At 40.5% G+C, this 24,558-nt stretch overlaps 1 protein-coding gene across 4 annotated transcripts in view; it reads left to right on the top strand.

Moving 5' to 3' along the window:
- impg2a (interphotoreceptor matrix proteoglycan 2a) overlaps nt 1-24,558 on the top strand; it is a 96,353-nt gene that overhangs the window by 23,622 nt on the left and 48,173 nt on the right. For all 4 annotated transcript variants that reach the window (XR_011886294.1, XM_072260180.1, XM_072260181.1 and 1 more), the window contains exons 5-8: nt 7,888-7,919; nt 8,038-8,061; nt 8,442-8,488; nt 9,385-9,443. Coding sequence is in view for 3 of the 4 variants with exons in the window: in XM_072260180.1 (XP_072116281.1) it covers nt 7,888-7,919; nt 8,038-8,061; nt 8,442-8,488; nt 9,385-9,443 (162 nt within the window). In the remaining variant the exon portion in view is untranslated. The remainder of the gene's footprint in view (nt 1-7,887; nt 7,920-8,037; nt 8,062-8,441; nt 8,489-9,384; nt 9,444-24,558) is intronic.

Here is a 24,558-nt window from a genome sequence, read left to right as displayed (position 1 = left end):
GAGTTTGTTTTTGTTTCTTTTTCTCTCTGCACCTGCTTTGAATTGAGATGGAAAACCAGAGCTTTCCTGGAATATATTTGGAGAGTTTACTGTTTTGTTCCTCTTAGATCCACAGAGCAAAACAAATGAAGGCGATGAAGAAGCTTCTTGTGCACTGCATTTAATCTCCCATTAAACATTAACAAAAGAAGCTATTTTACTGCTTAAGTAGGTTTTGTATGACAGATGTTTTTATAATACTTCTAAAAAGTTGTTACACCATCATTGTGGTATGCTTTATGGACTTTGGATGTAAATGGCATTCTATTTCTAAAGGGGCATGCAGTGAACTTGGCAACACAGTGAAGCGCTTGCCTTGTATGGAGTCATTGGGCTGCTCATTCATAGGAACCTTGTGACTCATAAAAGTAATATTTTTTGGCTCTAACTAAAACCCCATGAATTCAATGCTCTTCCGCAGCAATCTTCCTTTAAAACAAGGACGACAGTCCAGAGAGAAGAACTCAGTTTCACACATGCTAATGGAGCGTTTACAATGTTTTCTGACCTTATTCAATTCAAAGACTGCCCTGCTTCTATTTTAACAGTAATCAGCTGCCATCTTCAACAGGCAATGTCCAAAGTATATTTATTATCAAAGTGCATATGCCACCATATATTAACCTGAGATTCATTTTCTTGCGGGAAGTCACAGTAAATGCAAAGAACCAGGATAGAATAAATGAAAAACTGCACACAACAAAGATGAACAAACAACCAGTGGGCATATTTTAAAAGAAAAGGAAAAAAGATAAGAATAAATTAGTAAGTGATAGATATTGAGAACTTGAGTTGTAAAATCCTTGAAAGTAAGTCCACATGTGTGGAATAAATTCATTGTTGGGATGAGTGAAGTTACCTCTCCAGTCCAAGAGCCTGATGGTTGAGGGGTAATAACTGCACCTGAACCTGGTGGTGTGGGACTTGAGGCTCCTGTACTTCCTTCCTTACGGCAACTGCAAAAAGAGGACAGGGCCTGGATGGTAGGGATCCTTGATGATGGATTGTGACTTTCTGCAACAGTGCTCCTTGTAGACATGCTCAGTGGTGGGGAGGACTTTACCTGTGATGGACTGGGCCATATCCACTACATTTTGTAGGCTTTTCCATTTAAGGGCATTGGTGTTTCCACACTAGGCTGTGATGCAACCAGTCAGTATAATCTCCACTGTGCAGCTATAGAAGTCTGGTAAACTATTGGATGACATGCTGAATCTTTGCAAACTTCTAAGAAAGTAGAGCATTTCTGTGCCTTCTTTGTAGTGGCAGTTTCATGCTGGATACAGGACAGGCCTTCTGAAATGATAATGCTGAAGAAATTAAAGTTGCAGACCATCTCCACCTTTGATCTCCTGATGATGATGGCTCACAGACCTCCAGCTTTCTCCTCCTGTAGTCAATAAACAGCTCTTTGGTTTTGCTGACATTGAGTGAGATGTAAGAGCAATGGCACTATTCAGCTGACTTTTCAATCACCCTCTTGTGTGTCAACTCATCACCTCAGTCCCTCAGGATGAGGGATAGCTTACTTCTGCTCTGGTTCTAATTTGACTAATGAGGCCAATGTGGGAACAATAGACTCTTGCACAGGTATGGGGGAGGGATAGGTTGGGTGTGTAGCTTGATGATAGCAGGTCCTTCTAGCATTGATGCTGGGTTTCTGTGTGCTCCTGATTTATGGCCACCTTGAGTCCTCCTTCTCTACTTTGAGTTGTCATGGTCCAAGAATTCCCAGGAATTAGTGGAATGTTGTAGTTTTTTCAGGGAGACTTTGAGAATATAATTGAATTGTTTTCTTTTTGCTCTCAATAACCTCTTCCTGTCATGGAGCTCAGAACAGTGCCCACGACTTGGTTCTAACCAACAGAGCAAATCTGAATCTTGACTAATGCCAAGGAAGGATTGTAATTGCCTGGGCTCTGTCAGCTGTAGACAGCTACAATAACTGAATATAATCTTCCATGTCAAAGACAAATGCAAAATAGCTTTTCCTTTAATGAATATCCTGAGAAGAAGTCCACTACAGACAGCCCTGAGAGATGCTTCAATGGCCCCTTGACTCCTAGAACAGCTTAAGCAAATGACTTTGTAACATGTCCACTTTCCTTTGGTTGTTCGGATACCTGCATGCAATGTCAACATCTCCATCCTTATTTGAAGACTATTTTCTTCAAGTTTCAATAGAAATAATTCTGCTGATTTAGTCTTTGGCATTAATCTCACCCTCACCCAGAGAGTGGTGGATATGTGGAATGCTCTGCCCCAGAAGGCTGTGGAGGCCAAGTCTCTGGATGCTTTCAAAAGAGAGATGGATAGAGCTCTTAAAGATAGTGGAATCAAAGGTTATGGGGATAAGGCAGGAACTGGATACTGATAGTGGATGATCAGCCATGATCACAGTGAATGGTGGTGCTGGCTCGAAGGGCCGAATGGCCTACTCCTGCACCTATTGTCTATTGTCATGAACTTCACCTTACCATATATCCTTTTACGTAAATTTGCAGGTATAGTTCCCTTTACAATAGGGTAGAATTAGAGGAATTCTGTTTCCAAACTTTTTAAATAAAATTTTGTACTTATTAACACTCCATTAACCCAGTTCAGCTGTTGTATCATGGTTATTTCCCTCTCTTGAAACATGGAGGTGTATCACATCATCAGCAAAATTTGAAATATCAATTATAGTACCGTGATCATTTTTGCTTAAATGTTCTCCTAATGAATCTCTGAAACTGCATTAGGATTATTTATGAAAATTATTTCAAGTCCATGATTACTGTTATTTTTCTCATTAAAAGTGTATTTGTAGCAAAAAATAGCAGCCAGCACAGTGAATATCAAATGGGAATGATTAAGCTAAGATTTGTTCACTATTTGAATATTTAACACATATGCTTAGCTATGATTTTACGAGCAACATGTATAAAATGCTGGAAGAGCTTAGCAGGACAGGCAACATCTACGGAAATAAATAAAAGGTTAATGTTTCAGTTTGAGACCCTTCACCAGGACTCAAAGGTCTCAGCCCAAACATCAATTGTTTATTCATTTCCATAGATGATGCCTGACCTGCTGAGTTCCTCCAGCATTTTGTGTGTGTTGCTCCAGATTTCCAGTTTACGATAATATGGCTTAATATCAACTTGGGTTATCTTAATCAGAACATTCAGGAAATTTACAAAGTTTTGTTACGTTCTGTAACTCCAAAACATAAAACTAAATGAAAGAAATACACAGAGCTGGGAATAACATGCCTACTTTTAGCGATGTGCGCACTTATGACATGGTGTCATGATGACGTATGCCATTCATGTACTTTTACATATAACACATAATAAATTATTTAAACAAAGAATGCTTAATCAAACAATGTATTTACAATATTATTCAAATATTACTGAAATATTAAATACACAACACTCCTCCCTCCTTGACTCCGACTCAATATAGAATGCAACTCAATTCAATTATGTAAGAGATTGCTCTCTAGTTATTTGTATACATATAATATCCTACAGTACCTATCAACAGCGAGTTCATCCTGGCGCTGGCAATATCAGGGAACTGGAATTTCTGCCACACATTCCAGCCATTTTGTGTTTCCTTGTAGACCTGAGACAGTGTGGGTCTTTTCTGGTTTCTCTTTGAATCATCTCTGCCGTAAAAGGGAGACTTTCCATTTGTATTAGGGAGATTGCATCAAGAGGAGTGTCCACTTTTGTAAACTTTTCAGGTATTTCCTTTTCTGAGGGTAAACGGGACAGTCCATCGACATTTCCATGATTAGTTATCCTCTTGAATTTGAACTTGTAGTTACATCCAAAAAGAAACTGAGCCCATCTCGACATTCACGCTGCATCTATTAGTGGAACAACGTTCTGTGGATTGCAAATGGACACTAGTGGTTGATGATCAGTAATGAGGGTAAACTCTCTCTCACACAGGTACTAGTTAAAATGTTTTGCACTCCAAATCAGACTTAAGGCCTCTCTGTGAATCTGTGCATATTTTTTCCCTGTAGCAGTAAGGGGTCATGATGTAAAGGCCTTGTCCATCACTCATGAAACATGACAGCACCTATATTATAAGGTGATGCATCACAGGCAAGCTTCACTGGTTGATGTGCATCATAATGTGTGAGTACAGTGTCTGATGTCACCACTTCCTTTGCCTTTTGGAAAGCCACCTCACACTGCTTTGTCCATTGCCATTTCTTCCCAATCTGTAGTAATGAGTTCAAGGGGTGGAGAACACTAGGCAGGTTTGGCAGGAACCTGTTGTTATAATAATTGACAAATCCTAAAAAGAATTGCAACTGTGATACATTCTTTGGCCTTGGGACATCCAACACTGCTTGAATTTTCTCAGCACACTTGTATAATCTTGTGTGTCAATGGTGTGACCACAGTAAGTGATGCTTGATTTAAGGAACTCACACTTGTTGTGTCATGCTCTGGGCCTGTAATCTTCTAATCTTTTTAACACTGTCTTGAGATTTTGGAGATGTTCCTTGTCATCCTCACCAATAACAATGATGTCATCCAGGTGACACTGAGTGACTGGGCAGCCTTGCAGCACCTGGTCTAAAGCTTTCTGCCAGAGTTCAGGTGCAGAAGCTACCTCAAAAATAAACCTATTATATGCTAATGTCCTTTGTGAGTGTTTATGATTTATACACGTTGGACCCCTTTTCCACCTCCATCTATAGTTAGCCTCAGATGTCCACTTTACTGAAGTGTTTCCCTCCAGAAGGTATGCAAAGAGGTCCTCTATCCTGGGCAGAGGGTATTGATCTACCTTCAGTAATAGGTTGAAGGTGACCTTAAACTCACCACAAATCCTGACATTCTTATTTGCTCCTGGGACCTCTGGCATTGCCCATGGGCTCCACTTAACTTTGAAAAGAATCCCTTCAGCCTTCAAGCGATCTAGCTCACTGGCTATTTTGTCAAGGATGGTATAGGGAACCAGATGGGCTTTGTAAAACTTGGGTGTTGTATTTTCATTTAACACTATTTTACACTTGATATGTTTGGGTTTTCCACTGCCATCCTCAAACACTGCTGTGGCATCATCCAGTACCTTTCTTAATTTGCTTTCAGCTGACTCTGTCACAAAAGATGTGGCATGCAAATGGTGGATGGATCTTCAATCAAGTTGTAGCTGACTCAGCCAATCATGCCCCCACAATGCTGGCCCTCCTGTTTTTACCACATACAAGCTCAAAGTGGTTGTATTTCACTGTTACGAATGTCACTCTCACCGGAATGGTCTTTTCTTCAGTATAGGTTCTTAGATAGATAGATAGATAGATATACTTTATTAATCCCGAGGGAAATTTGGTTTTGTTACAGCCGCACCAACCAAGAATAGAACGTAAATATAGCAATACAAAACCCCCCAACAATCAAACAACAAAATGCAAACTATGCCAGATGGAAAATAAGTTCAGGACCAGTCTATTGGCTCACGGTGTCTGACCCTCCACGGGAGGAGCTGCACGTTCGATGGCCACAGGCAGGAACGAAGGTGGATATTTACAGGCTTCAATTCAGTATCTTTGAAATGCTGCTTGAGCTCATTTTGTGGAATGACTGAATCAGCCGAGCCAGTGTCCAATTTCATTTAAATTAATTAATTTGCTGCTCACTTCTGGTGTAAGTGCTATTGCTTGTCTATTGTTAGTTTTCACATCATAAATCTCAAGGTTACCCAGTCCTGTGTTACTCTCATCATTTTATAAATTTTTCATCAGCAGCATGCAGTTGAGTGCTCTTTTCGAAACTACAACTTGACTATTTATTTTTCTCTGCCTGAAGTGCTGTTTGTATGTGTCCTACTTGGTTGCATTTTCTGAAACTTCACCTTTAAACGTGCACTGGCCTGATGTATATGAGCCCCTGCCACAACAGTAACACAAATGGTCAGCCGGGGTAGTTTCTGTGTAAATGTTGAAATTTTGGCCATGCCCACTTTTATTTCTGACTACAACTCAATTGCGTCTCAGTCTGCTGTTTCTATTGAGGCAGCAATTTCTACTGCTTTTCTAAATGTAAGTGAGTTGTGCTTCAGTTAGGAGCCATTTTTGAATGCTTTCTTGTAAGATTCCACAGACTAAACGATCTCTCAATGCATCATTAAGCCCATCACTGAACTGACAATGTGCAGACAATCCCTTCAATTCAGCCACGTATGCTGAAATGGACTTACCTTCCCTTTGATTCTGCTTTTGAAGCCTAAAGCATTGTGCAATCAACAATGGTTTCAATTCTAAATGTTACCACATTACTTTCACGATATCAGCAAACCTAATTTCAGGAGGTTTGGTTGGAGCAGTCAAACTTCTAAGCAAACTATAAGCTCTGGAACCCATTACACTCCGCAAAACTGGCACTCGTTTCTCATCAGCTATTCCTTTTGCTTGAAAATACTGCTCAATGTGCTCACTGTACATCAGCCATTTATCTTTATTTTTGCATTCAAGCACATCTATATTTCTGATTTTGTCAGCCATTTCTGCTTTTCGAAAAATTCATGGTACTCACTGTTTCTGAACCATGAATTTGTCAATTTTCTGCCTTTTTAAAAAAAAACTCACTGTCTCTGTCCTTTCTTGTAGAAGCATGTGCTTTGCTTCTTTTTTACTTGACTATTTTGCTGCACCTTCTTTTAAACTCAAACTTCCCGCTGCACTTCAACAGGTTAGTTAGGAGTCTCATCTTCCTCATCTCCACTGTTATGTTTTGTAACTCCAAAACATGAAACTAATCAAAAGAAATACGTGGCGCCAGGAATAACATGTCTTAGTTTCAGTTTACTTTTAGCGAGGCACGCACTTATAATGTGGTGGCATGATGTTGTTTGCCATTCACGTACTTTTACATATAACCCGTAATAAATTATTTAGGCAAACAATATATTTACAATATTGCTGAAATATCAAATATACAACAAATTTCACCACTACTGATCCATTAAGAAGTGTTACATGGGTGAGTCGACATAGTGATGTATCCCACAGTGATACAGCCTGCTGCCAACCATTAATCAAATTTGTGTGTAGAATGACTACTTTAGTGAGAGAAAGGAACAATATCACAGCACTTCGTGTGTTTAGCTATTTAAGTAATGTTACATTAATGGAATTGTATAACGTCAAGCTAACAGTTTAGAGCTGATCTTCAAACCCTATATGTACTAAGCCTATCTCTGTGACCTGCTCTATTACACATCACTATTACTTTCTGTTCAATCACTGTACATTTCTGAGGAACATAAAATGAAGCTTATGCATTGTGCCCATGTGCTGTGGGCTACAATTTAATTTGAATCATAGAGTTATGCAGGATGGAAACAGAGTCCTTTGACCCAACACATTGGTGCTGACCAAAACACATTCCTAAGCTAGTCCTATTTCCCCGTGTTTGGTTTATCTCCCTCTAAAATAGACTTATCCCACTTTATTCTCCCCATATTCCCATTAACTTTCCCCAGATTTTACTTATACACTAAGGGTAATTTACAGTGCTCACTGAACCCACAACCTACATGTCTTTAGGGATGTGGAACACCCAGAGGAAATCCATGTGGTCAGAAGGGGAGCATGCAATCTACACACACACGCTCATTGTCCAAGGCTAGGATCGAACCCAAATCGCTGGAGTTGTGAGATAGCAGCTGTGCCACTGTGTCACTGGATTGATTTGAATTTTCCATTTGCAAAATTAGCCTTAATTTTAAATTCTTTTTCATTTGTTGAAACACAATACCATTTATTGAATGGTTCAGTGATTTATGATTTGTATTGTTTTTCCTCTCATTCCACTGAGAACCTTATTTCCTCCCTAGAAAGTATCTCTACAGATGGAAAATGTGAGTAGGTAAGTAGATTTCTATAAAATACATTTTCCATTGTTGGCAGTATACTAAATTCTATCATTCAAGTTATGGATCAGTCTTCATGGAAAAATTAACCACATCTTCTCTTCTTTTTGTAAGTTCCGTCCTTGAAGATGTTTGCCCGTAAGTCCACATTTCATTCTGTGATTTAGAAATGTGCTTTGGAGAAATAATGTGTTTTTCTTTTTAAAAGATATGCAGTAGATAAATTGTTTTTCACTATTTATAACATTAGTCACCCATGTTACTTACTGGCCCCAATTAAATCAATGAATCAACTTTCAAGAAAGGAGCTCAGTGGGTCTCTAGAAATCAGAGACAAATATTTGCTCGTAATTTAAAGTACGTGTTCCACTATGGATTTGTAATTGTACTTGGTAACATCAGGCAAAAGGACCAAGTCCTAAAGGATGAAATGGATATTGTCTTAACGAAGTACATTGCACACTTGATTGCCCCTGTACATATGTGCAAGTTGTTAAAATAGTTATTTTCTTTTCCAGTCTAACCACAAATACAATACCAACAGAAGTAAACCTCACACTAGATGGTATGTACATTCTTTAGTCATCTTCTTGTTTTAAATTGCTTTAACAGTGAGACCTATAACAGTCAAAGTTATTTTCACTGAAGTGATGATAGCTGGGCCATCTCTCTTGAGATAGTTCTTTTTCTCTAGTATGATGCACTTCTTCTGGACCCCTGGTGGACTCTACTTCTGTAAATTCCGTTATAGTTCCTTCGTCCTTCTAGATTTCTTTAAAGGGATGAAGATGCAGGAACAACCATATTGATAAATCCTGTCCCTGACGTTTGGAGATATAACTGGTGCAATAGCAAGGGTAAAGAAAATATTTACCAGACTGCTGTCAGGGAAAAGGAACAGAGGGGCTTGGATTATTCTCAAAATGGAGGAGGTTAATTAGCGATCTGACAGAGGTGTACAAAATCATAATGAGTTTTGATTAAATAAGTAAAAACCTGATGAAAGTGGATAAATTAAAAATGATTGCCAAAGGAGCCAAAGCAAGCACAAGGATTTTTGTTTTCAAGTAGCAAATAGTTGTATTTTGCAATGTACTGTGTAAAAAGCTGGTGGAAGCACATTTAGTGCTAATTTTCAGCAATGAACTGGCTAAACTTTTGAAGGGAAACAGGGATGTTGAATAAGTGCTGTATATGAATACATGGAAGGAGCAGAAGACTGGGTATTATGAGATAGTACCAACACAATAGACCAAATGGCCTCCCATGGCGGTATTCCATTCTATGAATCTACTATCAATTGATGTATGAAAGGTCTCTCTATAGCATTACATCTCAGAGAAAAATGTTCATTATTTGCTTTTGATATGCATTTATTTTCTGAACTAACTGATATTATGTTGTACTCATGTGAACTAATGACTTTAAAGGGGCCAAAAATTTAAAGTTATCTCTTTCCAGGTGCTGATAGAATTTCCGTCGATGGTATTACTGTCTCAGCAGAAGAAAATGAGAACACTGTAAGTCTTGTTTTAGCAGGTTTGGTATGTAGCTTTGGATTAGTATCAGAACTCGTGTAATGTCAACATGATCAAAGCTCTTGATAGAAGACAGCAATTAACCCATGTTGGAAACATATTGTTTTCTGTTTGTCCTTAAAATAGAACTTCTTGGGGCACAGCATGGTCTTAAAAGACTGGCAAAATTTTAAATGCGACATCAAAATTAGTGTCACACAATTCTTCAAATTGCTTTATGACATTACTCTTTACGATGGATCCTACAAAGAATGACACAGCTCTGCTCAATAACTAACCTATAATGAAAGAGTGAATTTTGCATTTTCTCAAAATGATGTCTTCAGCCAATACCCGGTAAGGAGCCTTGGCTGGACATTGACTACAGTCCACCATGTGGCACAGAAAAGGTGGGCTGAATAGCCCATTTGTCTGACATGTATTCTGTGTTCTGAGGCTTTCAATAGCATGAAGCCACTGGTCTCTTGGTTAGCTGAGAATTAAATGCTAAAATAACCAATCTTTCAGAACATTTACTACAGATGAATTCTTGTGCTATTATGTTAAGCATTACAGTAAAACAGAATGAAAGTGATATGGATAGTTATTTCCTGATTCTGAAAGTTTTTTTAAATTAACTCACTGCTTTAAATAAGCAATGAAGAAATAATCATAGGCTTTCCTGTTATCAATATGAATGAGGGGAAATGTAGTTAGGGTCTTCTGAGCTACAACTGTGCAGTTTATCCCTTTTGTTTTTGGATGGACAATTTACATCATGGTAGTTCTTTTAAAAAGAAAAATAGGCAAAATGCCAATTGCCAGAATGCCATATATATTGTCTTTGTTTTTATTTTGCATTCCTTCATATTAGCAACACCACGAAGCCTGCAATCCCACAACCACTCCTTGCTTTCTCTATTACTTGTAGCGTGTCCTGGGTTGCACAGGGAACCTTGATTAGTGTATTTCATCAGGATATGGCAAGTACTCTTTTCTCATCCAAAGCCTTAGAATAAACATTGCCTCAGACCATGGTTTAGGATATCAGGAGGTTTTATTAATAAGTAAAATGTCCACTGCAGAATTATAAAAGACACTCTCTGATAAAGTTGAGAATGGGAGAGGACTACAAAAGCCTAATTGTATTTTATTTGACTACTACAGTGCCTTTAAATGTACTCAAACACCCCGCCCCACTTGGAAGTTTTCATGTTTTATTGTTTTACAACATTGATTCACAGTGGATTTAATTTGGCTTTTTTTGGCACTGATCAACGGAATAAGACTCTTCCATGTCAAAATGAAAACAGATCTCTACAACGTAATCCAAATTAATTACAAATATAAAACACAAAATAATTGATTGCATAAGTATTCACCCCCTACAAGTCAGTATTTAATAGATGCACCTTTGGCAGTAATTACAGCCTTGAGTCTGTGTAGATCTGTGTGCTTTGCACATCTGGACTCTGCAATTTTTCCCCATTCTTTTTTACAAAACTGCAATTTTTCCCCCATTCTTCTTTACAAAGCTGCTCAAGCTCTGTCAGATTGCATGGGGATCATGAGTGAACAGCACTTTTCAAGTCCAGGCACAAATTCCCTGTTGAATTTAGGTCTGAACTCTTACTTGGCCACTTCAGGACATTAACTTTGTTGTTTTTAAGCCTCCCCTGTGTAGCTTTGGCTTTCTGCTTATGGTAATTGTTTTGCTAGAAAAAAAGCTCCTAAGTCACAGTTCTCTTGCAGACTGCATCAGGTTTTCCTCCAGGATTTCTCTGTATTTTGCTGCATTCATTCTACCTTCTTGCTTTCACAATTGTTCCAGGGCCTGATTCAGTGAAGCACCCCCACAGCATGATGCAGCCATCACCATGCTTCTTGGTAGGGTGGTGTGTTTTTGATGATGTGTGCTCTTTTTCAACAGTGGCTTTCTCTTTGCCACTCTCCCATAAAGCTGTGATTAATGGAGCACCCGGACAACAGTTGTTGTATATGCAGTCTTTCCTATCTCACCACTGAAGCTCGTAACTACTCCAGAGTTGTCATAGTCTCTTGGTGGCCTCCCTCACTAGCCCCCTCCTTGCACGATCACTCAGTTTTTGAGGACAGCCTGATCTAGGCAGATTTACAGCAGTGTCATATTCTTTCCATTTCTTGACGATTGACTTAACTATACTCCAAGGGATATACAGTGACTTGGAAATTTTCTTGTATCCATCTCCTGCCTTATGCTTTTTAATAACCTATTTGCTGAGTTGCTTGGAGTGTTCTTTTGTCTTCATGGTGTAGTTTCAGTTGGTCCTTCCAGGTGTATTTTTACTACAGTCAATTGAAACAACGTGACTGCACTCAGGTCTCCAAAAACAGATCTCCATTTAAATAATAACATGATTCCTAAAACCAGTCGGTTGCACCAGCAATGATTAGGTGTGTCATATTAAAGGGGGATGATTACTTACACAATCAAATATTTTGTGTTTTATACTTGAAATTAATTTGGATAACTCTGTAGAGATCTGTTTTCACTTTGACACAAAAGAGTCTTTCTCTGTTGATCAGTGTCAAAAAAGTCAAACTAAATCCTCAGTGATGCAATGTCGCAAAACAATAAAACATGGAAACTTCCAAGGAGGTGAATACTTTTTATAGGGACTGTAGATTGGCAAATTGGCTTATAATTGTCACATGTACTGAGGCAGAGTGAAAAACTTGTCTTGCACTCCATCCATATAGACATTTAATTATGACAGTGTATTGAGGTAGTGCAAGGAAGAGCAATAACAGAATGCAGGGGAGAGTGTTACTGTTAGAGAGGAGCTGTAATGCAGTTAGACAATAAGGTGCAAGGCCTTAACAAGGAGATTGTAAGGTCAGGAGACCATCTTTTCATGCCAGGGGACTATTCAGTAGTCTTATAACAGGCCAGAAGCCACTCTTGAGCTTGGTGGTACATACTTACTGGCTTTTATATCTTTGCCCAGTGGGAGTGGGGAGAAGAGAGAACGTTCATGGTAACTGTGGAGTTTGATTATGCTGACAGCTTCACAGCTTCACCAAAGCAGTGTGAAATGTAGATTGGGTCCATGGAGTGGAGGCTGGTTTTTCCATGATGTGCCGGGCTGTCTCCACAAACTTCTGCAGTGTCTTGCAGCCCCGGGCAGAGTAGTTACTGTATCAGACCATCATGCACCTGGATAGGGTGCTTTCTACAGTGCACTGATAAAAACTGGTGGGGTCAAAGGGTACATGCCAAAATTCTTTAGGCTTTTGGGGAAGTAGAGATGCTGGTGAGTTTTTTTGTCTGTGACATCTATGTGATTAGACTAGAACAGGCTATTGATGATATGTGATAGGAAAATGATATGGTGATTGTAGGTACTTGAATCTGTCAACACTGTTATGGTTGAGAGCATGACAATGTAGACTCAATCTTTTCAAAGTCAATGAGCTGCTGTTTTGTTTTGCTGATATTGAGGGAAAGGTTGTTGTCATGACACCCTATCACTAGGCTCTCTATCTCCTTTCCTATACCCTGAGATACAGCCCATTACTGAAACCAATAGAGTTATGTAGCCATGCAACAGGGAACCGATGTGAGGTTATCTGTTTTAGGTCTTTGCCCGTGTCTAATCACACCTTCATTACGTTTTCAAAACAATAAAAGTTTCACAGTATTTCAGCAGAAGACAAATAGAATAAATAAATTGTAAACTAAAAGTTAAGAGATCCTTAATATCATTCTTAAATGGTGTTTTGTTGTCACTGTGTTCCTTATAACACTTCCAGACATATTGATTTAATAGCACATCTAATTGAGCAGCAGATTCCATTGGCAACCATTGCATACCCACCCTGCACTGTTCAGCACATTCCTTATTTCCACATCACTCAGTCTAAGGGCAATTCAGGAATGTTGTGAACTAAGGGGCAATGCCAAATGTTCTGAAGTTCACGTACCATCACAGCTGACCTCTCACTCCATCACTAGACTCACCATCAAGTTCAAAGATGGTTTCAGATCATACTGAGCTGAGGCACTGGATACATTTCATAACTTCCCCCGTCAAGTTTATGTCCTTTGTTGCTTGTGCATCTGTTTTCTGGAGGTACATCACAATCTTAGATGTGCTTGCTATTTCAGCATCTCGGATGTTGACTTGTTTTGCTGTGGTTTTGGCTTCCCCTGGGGTGGTGAGGTGGAGATATGTCTCTACTAAAAGAGGTGTAAGGTGCTCCTCCCCTCCACTATCCTGTAGGTCACCCTTGAGCAGATGAGGCACCCGCTTAGCAACATCCCCCCCCCCCCCCCAAACCCTGATCTGGGTCACGTGAAGCCATGGGAGCTGGTGGTAGATGGTTGTCTGAGCAGCCGGTGCAGATCACAAGTCCTGGTTATGTGACCACTGACGCCAGGCAGACAGTCTCTGAAGAGTATTGATAATGGCTAGGGTGACCTGTCCTGCAAAGACACTGAACAGAAGAAGAAAATAGCAAATGACTTCTGTAGAAATATTTGCCAAGAACAATCATGATTATAGACCATGATTGCCTATGTGAAGAGTTATTCTCTTCACATTCCTGCCAACTACCATTCTCCAATGTATGGGTAGCAGTGTACAGTTGCTAGCTACCCTACAGATTCTCACATCATTGTGATTTGGGAGAAACCTGGAGTATCCAAAGGAAAGCCACAGGTAAAGTGTGAAAGTTCCACGTGGGCAGTGCCAGGAGTCAGGATTGAACCTAGGTTGCTGTAACTGAGGAAGAGGCTCCACCAGCAGGGCCAGTATGCTGTCACAAGGGTCCTAATACTGCAGTTTTTTCTGGAAGATGATAAACAGTGCATTCACTGTCTTTGCTCTAGTATATGTGTTAGCTTTAAGTGCCTCCCTCACTTCCTCTTAGACCAAGAGTTCCCAACACTTTTTATGCCATGGGCCCGTACCATTAACCAAGGGGTCCATAGACCCCAGGTTGGGAACTCCTGCCTTAGACTTTCTACTATTATTGGAATGCTCCAGACACATGTGCTTTAGATGCAAATGCTTTAAACCTGCCATCTTGCGTTAGAGGCTCCCAAGCTCCTCAAAATGGTTTTCCTCCTCCTGTGGACAGACTCAACTTTCCTCTTTTACTTTGTTTAGACCTGGTTCACGATACGCCTGTATTGTGACCACAGGAATTTGGCCCCTTCTTTCATTATCTTCCCAAGGATTGTCATGTGTTCTGACGTGAGGGATGAAAGAAAGCATGTACTTAGTCCTTTGGATCTTGTTAATATTTTCTGGTTTGGCTGAACTCCATCTGGTATGCATATCATTGAGAAGGTCTAGCATTGTTTCTCTCTTGATGCATTTATCAGTATTTAGCTTGAGATCAAACTTTTTGCTTTCTTCAATGTACTTCAGAGATGACAGTTGTGAACCACGTTGTTCTTTCCATGGGTATAAACTGTCCCAGCTTCTATTCCCTGGTGTCCTCTGAAAGTCAGATCTACTTTATGCTAAACACACCCTGGCTGACTGGAAAGCAACAGAGCAGCAACCTGCTCCATCTGAATAGTGCGCTAAATGTTGTCCACAGTGAAGATTCCACTTCAGGCTTCACATTCCATCTTGTTTCTGGTAACTGGCTTGCTGAAAACTTTCCCTCTGGCTCAGCTGGTATGTTTGTTCCTGACTTAGGTTTGGCATTGTTATCCTTTGTTGGCCTGGTTCAAGTCATAGAGTGACTTATTTGCATAGCATGGAAACAAGCCCTTTGATCTAACACACCAACTTATCTACCAATGCTGACCCTGTTTTCCCCAGGTTGGCCCATATTCTCTATTTCTTTCCTATCCACGTGCCTGTCCATATGTTTATGTTTAATTCTGTGATTCTCCTCTGCCAGATTGTTCTGTATACCCACCAGATTCTCTTGAAATATTACTCATCTCACCTTAAACCTATGTTTCTCGACCTCCTTACCCTTAGAAAAAGGTGGTAACAATCTACCCACAGCTTATCCAATCTGTCCTTGTAGCCAAAGTCCTTCATTCCAGGTAACATAATGAATCTCTTCTGTACACTTCTTAGCACTACTATATTCCAAGAAAGAAATGTGGTGAGAGTGGTGTCTTGATAGAAACATAGAAAATAGGTACAGGAGTAGGCCATTTGGCCCTTCGAGCCTGCACCACCTTTCAGTATGATCATGGCTGATCATCCAACTCAGAACCCTGTACCTGCATTCTCTCCATACCCCCTGATCCCCTTAGCCACAACGGCCATATCTAACCCCTCTTAAATATAGCCAATGAATTGGCCTCAACTGTTTCCTGTGGCAGAGAATTCCACAGATTCACCACTCTCTGTGTGAAGAAGTTTTTCCTAATCTCGGTCCTAAAAGGCTTCCCCTTTATCCTCAAACTGTCACCCCCTCGTTCTGGACTTCCCCAACATTGGGAACAATCTTCCTGCATCTAGCCTGTCCAATCCCTTTAGAATTTTATACATTTCAATAAGATCCCCCCTCAATCTCTAAATTCCAGCGAGTATAAGCCTAGTTGATCCAGTCTTTCATCATATGAAAGTCCTGCCATCCCAGGAATCAATCTGGTGAACCTTCTTTGTACTCCCTCTATGGCAAGGATGTCTTTCCTCAGATTAGGGGACCAAAACTGCACACAATACTCCAGGTGTGGTCTCACCAAGGCCTTGTACAACTGCAGTAGTACCTCCCTGCTCCTGTACTCGAATCCTCTTGCTATGAAAGCCAGCATACCATTTGCCTTTTTCACCGCCTGCTGTACCTGCATGCCCACTTTCAATGACTGGTGTACAATGACACCCATGTGTGTCTTAACAAGTGTGTCTTAACCAATATCTTGTACAGTGCAATATAATAATATCCCAGCCTATGAAGGCAAAGCCAGTCTTCACTACCTTAGCTTCCTGAAAATGACAACATGGGTGGATATGAACTTGAATTCCAAGTCCCTCTATGATTCCTGCCGTATACTTTATATTATATAAATTTATTTTGAACTTTGAACATACATGTACTGTATACACCTGGCCAGTATGAGATGAGCCAAAATACATTACCTCAGCTTTGTTCAAATTAAATCCCACTCTAGCTGATCGATGTTCCTTTGTATCCTCCGGCAACCATCCCCGCTTTCCACAACTCTGCCAATCTTTGTGCTATCAGAAGACCACAGACATTCCGATACAATTGTCATCTGCATAAATGACAAACAGTGAAGGGAAGGTCCCAGCACCGATCCCTGCAAAACACCATTGGTTACAGATTTCCAGTCAGGAAAATGCCCATCCTCCACTACCCTCTGCCTCCTATCACTAAATCAGTTTTGGTTCAGGAGGTCATGTGCCCTGACTTTTTGGACCAGTTTACCATGTGGGATTATGTCAAAAGTGTTGCTAAAATCAATGTACAGCATACCTACACTTCTGTCTTCATCAATTTTCTTAATAATGTCCTCAAATAACTGATTAGTGAGGTAGGATTTCCAAGATACAAACCATGTTGGCTCTTCCTAATCAGTCCCTGTCTTTCCAAGTGATCATAAGTTCTATCTAAATTAATTTTTTTCCAGCAGCTTTCCTACTATTGCATGCTGGCTTTCATCAGTCACAGCATTGGGTATAGAATTTGAGATGTTATATTGCAGTTGCATAAGTCATTGGTGAGACCACCCTTGGAGTACTGTGACAGTTTGGTCAACTTGTTGTAGAAAATATGTGGTTAAACTAACCCACCCATCTCCATTTTCAAGCAACACACATCAAAGTTGCTGGTGAACGCAGCAGGCCAGGCAGCATCTCGAGGAAGAGGTACAGTCGATGTTTCAGGCCAAGACCCTTCGTCAGGACTGAATTTCATTTTCATCCAGGTCATTTATATACATCACTAATCACAGACTTCCAGCTAGAATAAGTCCCTTCAATCACTACCCTTTGTCTTCTATGGGCAAGCCAGTTATGAATCATTGATGCATGCTTAATAATCTCCTTGATGAGCCTTCCATGAGGGACATGATCAAATGTCTTACTAAAATCCGAAGGTCATGAGTTTGAGCCCCAGCCGATGCAACGTGTTGTGTCTTTGAGCAAGGCACTTAACCACAAATTCCTCCAGTACACCCAGCTGAAAATGGGTACTGGCAAAATACTGGGGATTAACCTCGCGATAGACTGGCGTCCTATCCCGGGGGGGAGTCTTGTACTCTCAGTCGCTTCACACCACGGAAACCGGCATAAGCACCGGCCTGATCAGCCTATAAGGCTTGGGACAGACTTTAACTTAACTTACTAATATCCACGTGGACAACATCCATAGCTCTACCTTCATCAATCACCTGCGTCACCTCGTCAAAAAAATTATATCATATTGGTAAGACACGACCTGTCCTGCTCAAAGCCATGCTGGGTCTCCCTAATTTGGCCATGGTTTTCCAAATGCTCATAAATCCTATCCTTAAGAATTCTCTCCAGTAACTTTCCTACCACTGACCCAAGACTCACTGGTCTATAGTTTCCAGGATAAATGGAACAACATTAGCTACTCTGGGACCTCATCTGGGGTTAAGGAAAACACAAAGTTATTGGTCAAAGTCCCAGCAATCTCTTCATTTGTCTCTCTCATTAACCTGGTGTATATCCTATCAGGCCCTGGAGACTTATCCACCTTAATGCTTTTTAAAAGACGCAATACTACCCCCTCCTTTACCTTGAAGTGCCTAGCATATCAATACTCTCGGCACTGATCTCCTATCCTCCACATCCTTCTCCTTGATAAATACTGATGTAAAGTACACTTCAAGGACTTCATCTACATCCTTTGCATCTAAGCAAAAGTTACCCCCTTTATTCTTGAATGGTCCCACCCTCTCCCTAGTTTATGCAGATCAACAACAGTAGTTTCTTCTCAAACTCGGGATAGAAGATCGTTCCTTCTCCTTGATGTTGGACATGCAGATGACTTCTTTTACTATGTGCACCAATTTGATTTGATTTAGCCCAAGTTGTGTAATTTTACATTCTTCGTATGATATGTTAATAGCGTGTTCATATCGACTGCTTCTCTGGAGTTTTGGAGACAGAGGAAAAACCTAATAGAAGTTTATAAAATTATGCAAGACATAGATAATATAAATAGTCAGAGCCTTTCATGCAGTGTAGAAATGTCTTTTTTTTTTAAATTTTATTTTTTTTATTTGGATAAGGAATTCACAAATATGTACTTTTTTCACACATATAACCTTTTCCATTTTTTTATATGTATAAAACTATAATTATTTATACATTTTTAAGTACACATTGAGATGATATAAAAGGAAAATAGACACTTAAATAGATAATTATGTACTGTGGTAAATCTAACCTACTAGGCTAAGTAATGGAATTAGTTGTTAAGAAAAATGGTAATAATAGTTACCATATAACTCTTCTGGACCATTTCCACTGGTCCAAAATGTTGTATGTAAGCCTATGTAACAACCATTGTAGGTGTTTATATCCTAATTTGTTCATGCTTGCTCCTGCCCACAGACATAATTATCCAATCCCTATGTACTTATTTACTTAATTTTTTCATTTTTTATCCCTTTCCCAAATCTTTCCCTTTACTTGTGTTAATTCTCTATTTTCCAAAAGAAAACAAAAAAAAAGACATTTAGACTAGGGGTGCTTACGTTAGCAATATTACTGTGTTGATGAGAAGAGCAGTATAAATCATTAGGAGAGTCATCTAAAGTCTGCTCGCATTGGGGTTATATATTCAATCCATTTATTCCAGATTTGATAAAATTTTTCTTTTTGAATTCTCAGGGAGTAAGTCAACTTTTCCATTTTAAATATTTCCAAGATAATTTCGTGCCAATCTTCTAATGTAGGTGGTATTGGATTTAGCCACTTTCTAGTGATAGGTTTCTTACTTGCCGCTAAGAGGGCCTGCAGCAACTTTATATCTTCCTTCTGTTCAAGAAACAATACGTGCCCCAAATAGAGCGTCTCAAAGTTCAGAGGTATCTGGGACCTAAGCACCTTAACTAATGTTCTATGAATACCTTCCCAATATAGACTTAATTTAGGGCAATCCCAGAAAATATGAAAATGATTTGCCTCCTTGGAGCCGCACCTTCTCCAACACGTCACATTTGTATCTTTATATTTTTCCTGATATGGGGTCTTGAAGTATCTTATAATGTTTTTCCAACAATGTTCTCTCCAAGTCAAAGAATTAGTCGAGGACCATTGAAAGCTGCAGATTTTCCCCAAAGCCTCCTCTGAAAGTACCAACCCCGCTTCTTTCTCCCCCTTCTCTTTAATATACAGTGTATTTACATTTTTAGCATGGGAGAGTGCATTATATAATCGAGAAACTGATTTACTAGGTATTGATCTGCAAGCCGAATTCAGAATCTTGAAAAATTCTAATTCTACTGTTGATAGGTCTGCAGTGTAGAAATGTCAAGTACTAGTTGGCCACACACAAAGTACGGAAGGAACTTGTCAGGTCAGACAGCATCTATGGACAGTAATAAGTAGTTTTGGGCTGAGATGTCAATGACTTGGATGATGGAATTGATGGTTTTTTTACAAAATTTGCAGACGATACGAAGATAGATGGAGGGGCAGGTAGTTTTGAGAAAGTAGAGAGGATACAAAAGGGCAGAATGGGCAAAGAAGTGGGAGAAGGAATACAGTGTTGGAAATGCAGTTTCTAAATGGAGAGAAAATTCAAAAGGGACCTGGGGGTCCTTGTGCAGAATTCCCTAAAGGTTAATTTTCAGGTTGAGTCATTGGTGAGGAAGGCAAATGCAATATTCACATTCATTTTAAGAGGACTAAAATATAAAAGCAAGGATGTAATATTGAGACTTTATAAAGCACTGGTGAGGCCTCACTTGGAGTATTGTGAGCAGTTTTGGGCCCTTTATCTTAGAAAGGATGTGCTGAAGCTGGAGATTGTTCAAAGGAGGTTCACAAAAATGATTCCAGGATTGAACAGCTTGTCATATGAAGAGTGTTTGATGGCTCTGGGTCTGTACTCACTGGAAATTCAGAAGAATGAGGGGTGACTTCATTGGAACCTATTAAATGGTGAAAGGCCTTGGTGGAGGTCGCTCTCATGTAGCACAGCTTCCTCTTGAACAGATTTCCTCCAGGTGAATCTGTGAAGTGCAGTTTTCCCATTTTTTAGATGTAATGTTGAATTTCTTCAGATAGATTTTGATGTCACCAGGGGCTTGCTGACCTTCCTTCAACTGGGAGCAGAGCTTTGAGCAGCATCCAATCGGAGAGATTGGAAGCTTGAGAAGACGTAGCTCACTCAGGTTCGCCGATTGAATAGAAAAGGCAGCAACTCGCAGTAGTTTGGAGCTTTGAACAGTGGCCAATCAGATTTTGGGATTGATTGGCAAGAGAAATTAAAGTAAGGCAGGGGCAAACAGAACGGCTATTTTTGGAGTGGACAGATCAGAGTGGGGACTTTGAGGCTTTAGCTCATTGAGGCTTCAGTCAGAGAAAATGATGGCTTTAGGGAGAACTCCCACCCCTGCCCCCCATACAGTTTATTGTTCTTTCCTGTTTATATTTGCTTTCAAATATTTTTATTGTGAAGCAACATCAGTTTAACCACAACCAACAATGTCCTAAAGTACAATGCTTCTTTTGTCTTTTCTTTCTCCTTGTTTATATTTGCTAAGTAGAGACACCAGGGAGGATAGTGTAAAGCTCCTCTTGTTGGATGTGGGAAGGCAGGGAGACCTCCAGTATCCCTGACCACTACAACTATGAGAAATACTTCCAGCTGCAGCTTCTAACAAACCACGTTAAGAGTTGGAGCTGGAACTGGATGAACTGCAGATCATTCGGGAGGCTAAAGAGGTGATAGATAGGACACATAGCAGGTAGTTACACCCTAGGTGCAGGACAGAGGAAACTGGGTGACAGTCAGAAAGGAGAAAAGGGTTAAACAGCCAGTGCAGAGTACCCCTGTTGCCATCCCCCTCAACAACAGGTATTTCACTCTGGATACATTTGGGGGGATGGTGGAAATGACCTAGCAGAGGAAAGTCACAATGGTCAGGTCTCTGACACTGGGTCCGACTCTATGACTCAGAAGGGGAGAAGAGACGAGCTGTGGTGATAGGGAATTCCATAGTTAGGGGAACAGAAAGGAGGTTCTATGGCGAGGTCAAGATTCCCGGATGGTATGCTGCCTCCTGGGTGCCAGGGTCTGGTGTTATCTCGGATCGAGTCTTCAGCATTCTTAAGTGGGAGGGTGAACAGCCAGAGATCATGGTCCATATAGGTACTAATGACATGGGTAGAAAGAGTGACGAGGTTCTGCAAAGGGAGTTCAGGTGTGAAGTTAAAGGGCAGGACCTCCAGGGTTGTGATCTCAGGACTGCTACCCATGCCATGTGCCAGTGAAGCCAGAAATAGGAAGATTATACAGTTTAACACCTGGCTAAGGAGCTGGTGTAAGAGGGAGGGCATAAGATTTTTGAATCATTGTGTTCTCTTCCAGGGAAGGTGAGACCTGTACAGAAGAGATGGTTTGCACCTGAACTGGAGGGGGACTAATATCCTAGCAGGACCATTTGCTTGTGCTGCATGGTGGGATTTAAGCTACAATTGCAGGGGGATGGGAACAGAATACCAGAACAGTTAGTGGAGAGGTTGTGGAGGCAGAAGTTGTGAAGACCTCAGGCAAAGTCAGGAGCCAAAAGGTTGAGTGTGGTGTGACAAATGTCCCCGGCTTATATCTTTAATGCAAGAGGTAGGAAAGGCGTATGAGCTCAGGGTATAGATCAACACATGGAATTATTATATTGTAGTCATTAGGTGAGACTTGGTTGCAAGGGGGGCAGGACTGGAAGCTCAATATTCCAGGGTTCTGTTGTTTTAGATGTGACAGAGTGGGAGGGATTAAAGGAGGAGGGGTGTTACTGGTCAGGGAAAATCTGTATCCAAAGTGGAATACCTGTTGTTGGCAACAGGGGTACTCTGCATTGGCTGTTTAACCCTTTTCTCCTTTCTGACTGTCACCCAGTTTCCTCTGTCCTGCACCGAGGGTGTAACTATCCGCTATGTGTCCTATCTATCACCTCTTTAGCCTCCCGAATGATCTGCAGTTCATCCAGTTCCAGCTCCAACTCTTAACGCGGTTTGTTAGAAGCTGCAGCTGGAAGTATTTCTCAGCAGTCCTGCTGAACGGTCTCTGCCAGAAATGCAGACTGTAGTCTTTTCCATAGATTCTGCCTGGCTTGCTGAGTTCCTCCAGCATTGTGTGTGTTGCTTGGATTTCCAGCATCTGCAGATTTTCTTTTGTTTGTGAAAAGGAGGTTCATAGCAGGTATAGGCAGGTAGGAACAAATGAGCTGCTTATGGAGTATAAGAAATGCAAGAGAACACTTAAGAAAGAAATCAGGAGGGTTAAAAGGAGCATGAGGTTGCCTTAGCAAACAAGGTGAAGGAGAATCCGAAGATATTCTACAGATATTTTAAAAGCAAAAGGATTGCAAGGGACAAAATTGTTCCTCTGGAAGATAATAATGGTAATCTATGCATGGAGCCAAAAAAGATGGAGGAGATCTTGAATAGATTTATTGCGTCTCAGTTTACTCGGGAGACAGACCCAGAGTGAGGCAAAGTGGCATCAACTTCATGGACCCTATACAGAGTACAGAGGAGGAGGTGTTTGCTATCCTGAGGCAAATTAGGGTGGATAAATCCCTAGGGTTCCTCCAACCCTGTGGGAGGCATGGAGAAATTGTTGGGGCCGTAACAGATTTAATTCATCCTTAGCAAAAGGTGAGGAACCAGAGAATTCTAGGATAGCCAATGTTGTTCCCCTGCTCAAGAAAGGCTCTAAAAATAAATCAGAAAACTATAGGTCAGTGAGCCTAACATGAGTAGTGGGAAAGTTATTGGAAGGTATTCTGAGGGATTGGATATAAATATTTGGATAGACATGAACTAATTAGGTACAGTTAGCATGGTTTTGTGTGTGGTAGGTCATGTCTAACCAATCTTATAGAGTATTTCAAGAAAGTTACTAGAAAAGTTAATGAAGACAAGACTGTGAATGTTGTCTATATGGACTTTAGTAAGGCATTTGACAAGGTCATGCACGAGAGGTCGGTCGAGGTTCAGTCGCTTGGTATTCAAGATGGATTGGATTAGACCATAAGACCTTAAGACATAGGCCATTTGGTCCATAGAGTCTGCTTCACCATTTAATCATGGCTGATCCTTTCAGCCCCTCCTCAGCCCCACTCCCTGGCCTTCTCCCTTTAACCTTTGATTCTGTGGCTAATCAAGAACCTATCAATCCCTGCCTTAAATACACCCAATGATCTGGCCTCCACAGCTGTCTGTGGTAACAAATCCCACAAATTCTCCACTCTCTGGCTGAAGAAATTTGTCTGCATCTCTGTTTTAAATGGACACCCCTCTATCCTGAGGCTGTGCCCTCTTGTCCTAGAATCCCCCACCATGGGAAACATCCTTTCCACTCATACTCTATCTAGGCCTTTCAACATTCGAAAGATCCTGCCTCATCCTTCTGAGTTCCAGTGAATACAGGCCCAGAGCCTTCTAACGTTCCTCATATGATGACCCTTTCATTCCTGGATCATCCTTGTGAATCTCCTCTGAACCCTCTCCAATGCCAGTACATCTTTTTTTAGATAAGGAGCCCAAAATTGTTCACAATACTCAAGGCGAGGCCTCACCAGTGTCTTATAAAGTTTCAGCATCACATCCCTGCTCTTGTATTCAATACCTCTTGAAATGAATGCCAACATTGCACTTGCCTTCCTCACCACCACTGACTCAGTCTGCAAGTTAACCTTTAGGGTGTTCTGCAGAAGAACTCCCAAGTCCTCTTGCATCTCATTTCTTTGGATTTTCTTCCCATTTAAAAAAATAGTCTGCAGATTTATTTCTTCTACCAAAGTGCATGGCCATACATTTTCCAACATTGTATTTCATTTGCCATTTTCTTGCCCATTCTCATAATCTTTCTATGTCCTTCTGCAGCCTTCTTGTCTCTTCAACAATACCTGTCTTTCTACCAATCTTCATATCGTCCGCAA

The sequence above is a fragment of the Mobula birostris genome, chromosome 6 (genome assembly GCF_030028105.1).
Source record: "Mobula birostris isolate sMobBir1 chromosome 6, sMobBir1.hap1, whole genome shotgun sequence".
Classification (NCBI taxonomy): Eukaryota; Metazoa; Chordata; class Chondrichthyes; order Myliobatiformes; family Myliobatidae; genus Mobula; species Mobula birostris.
The sequence above is the reverse complement of the archived record's forward strand: the minus strand, read 5'-3'. Positions and strand labels throughout refer to the sequence as shown.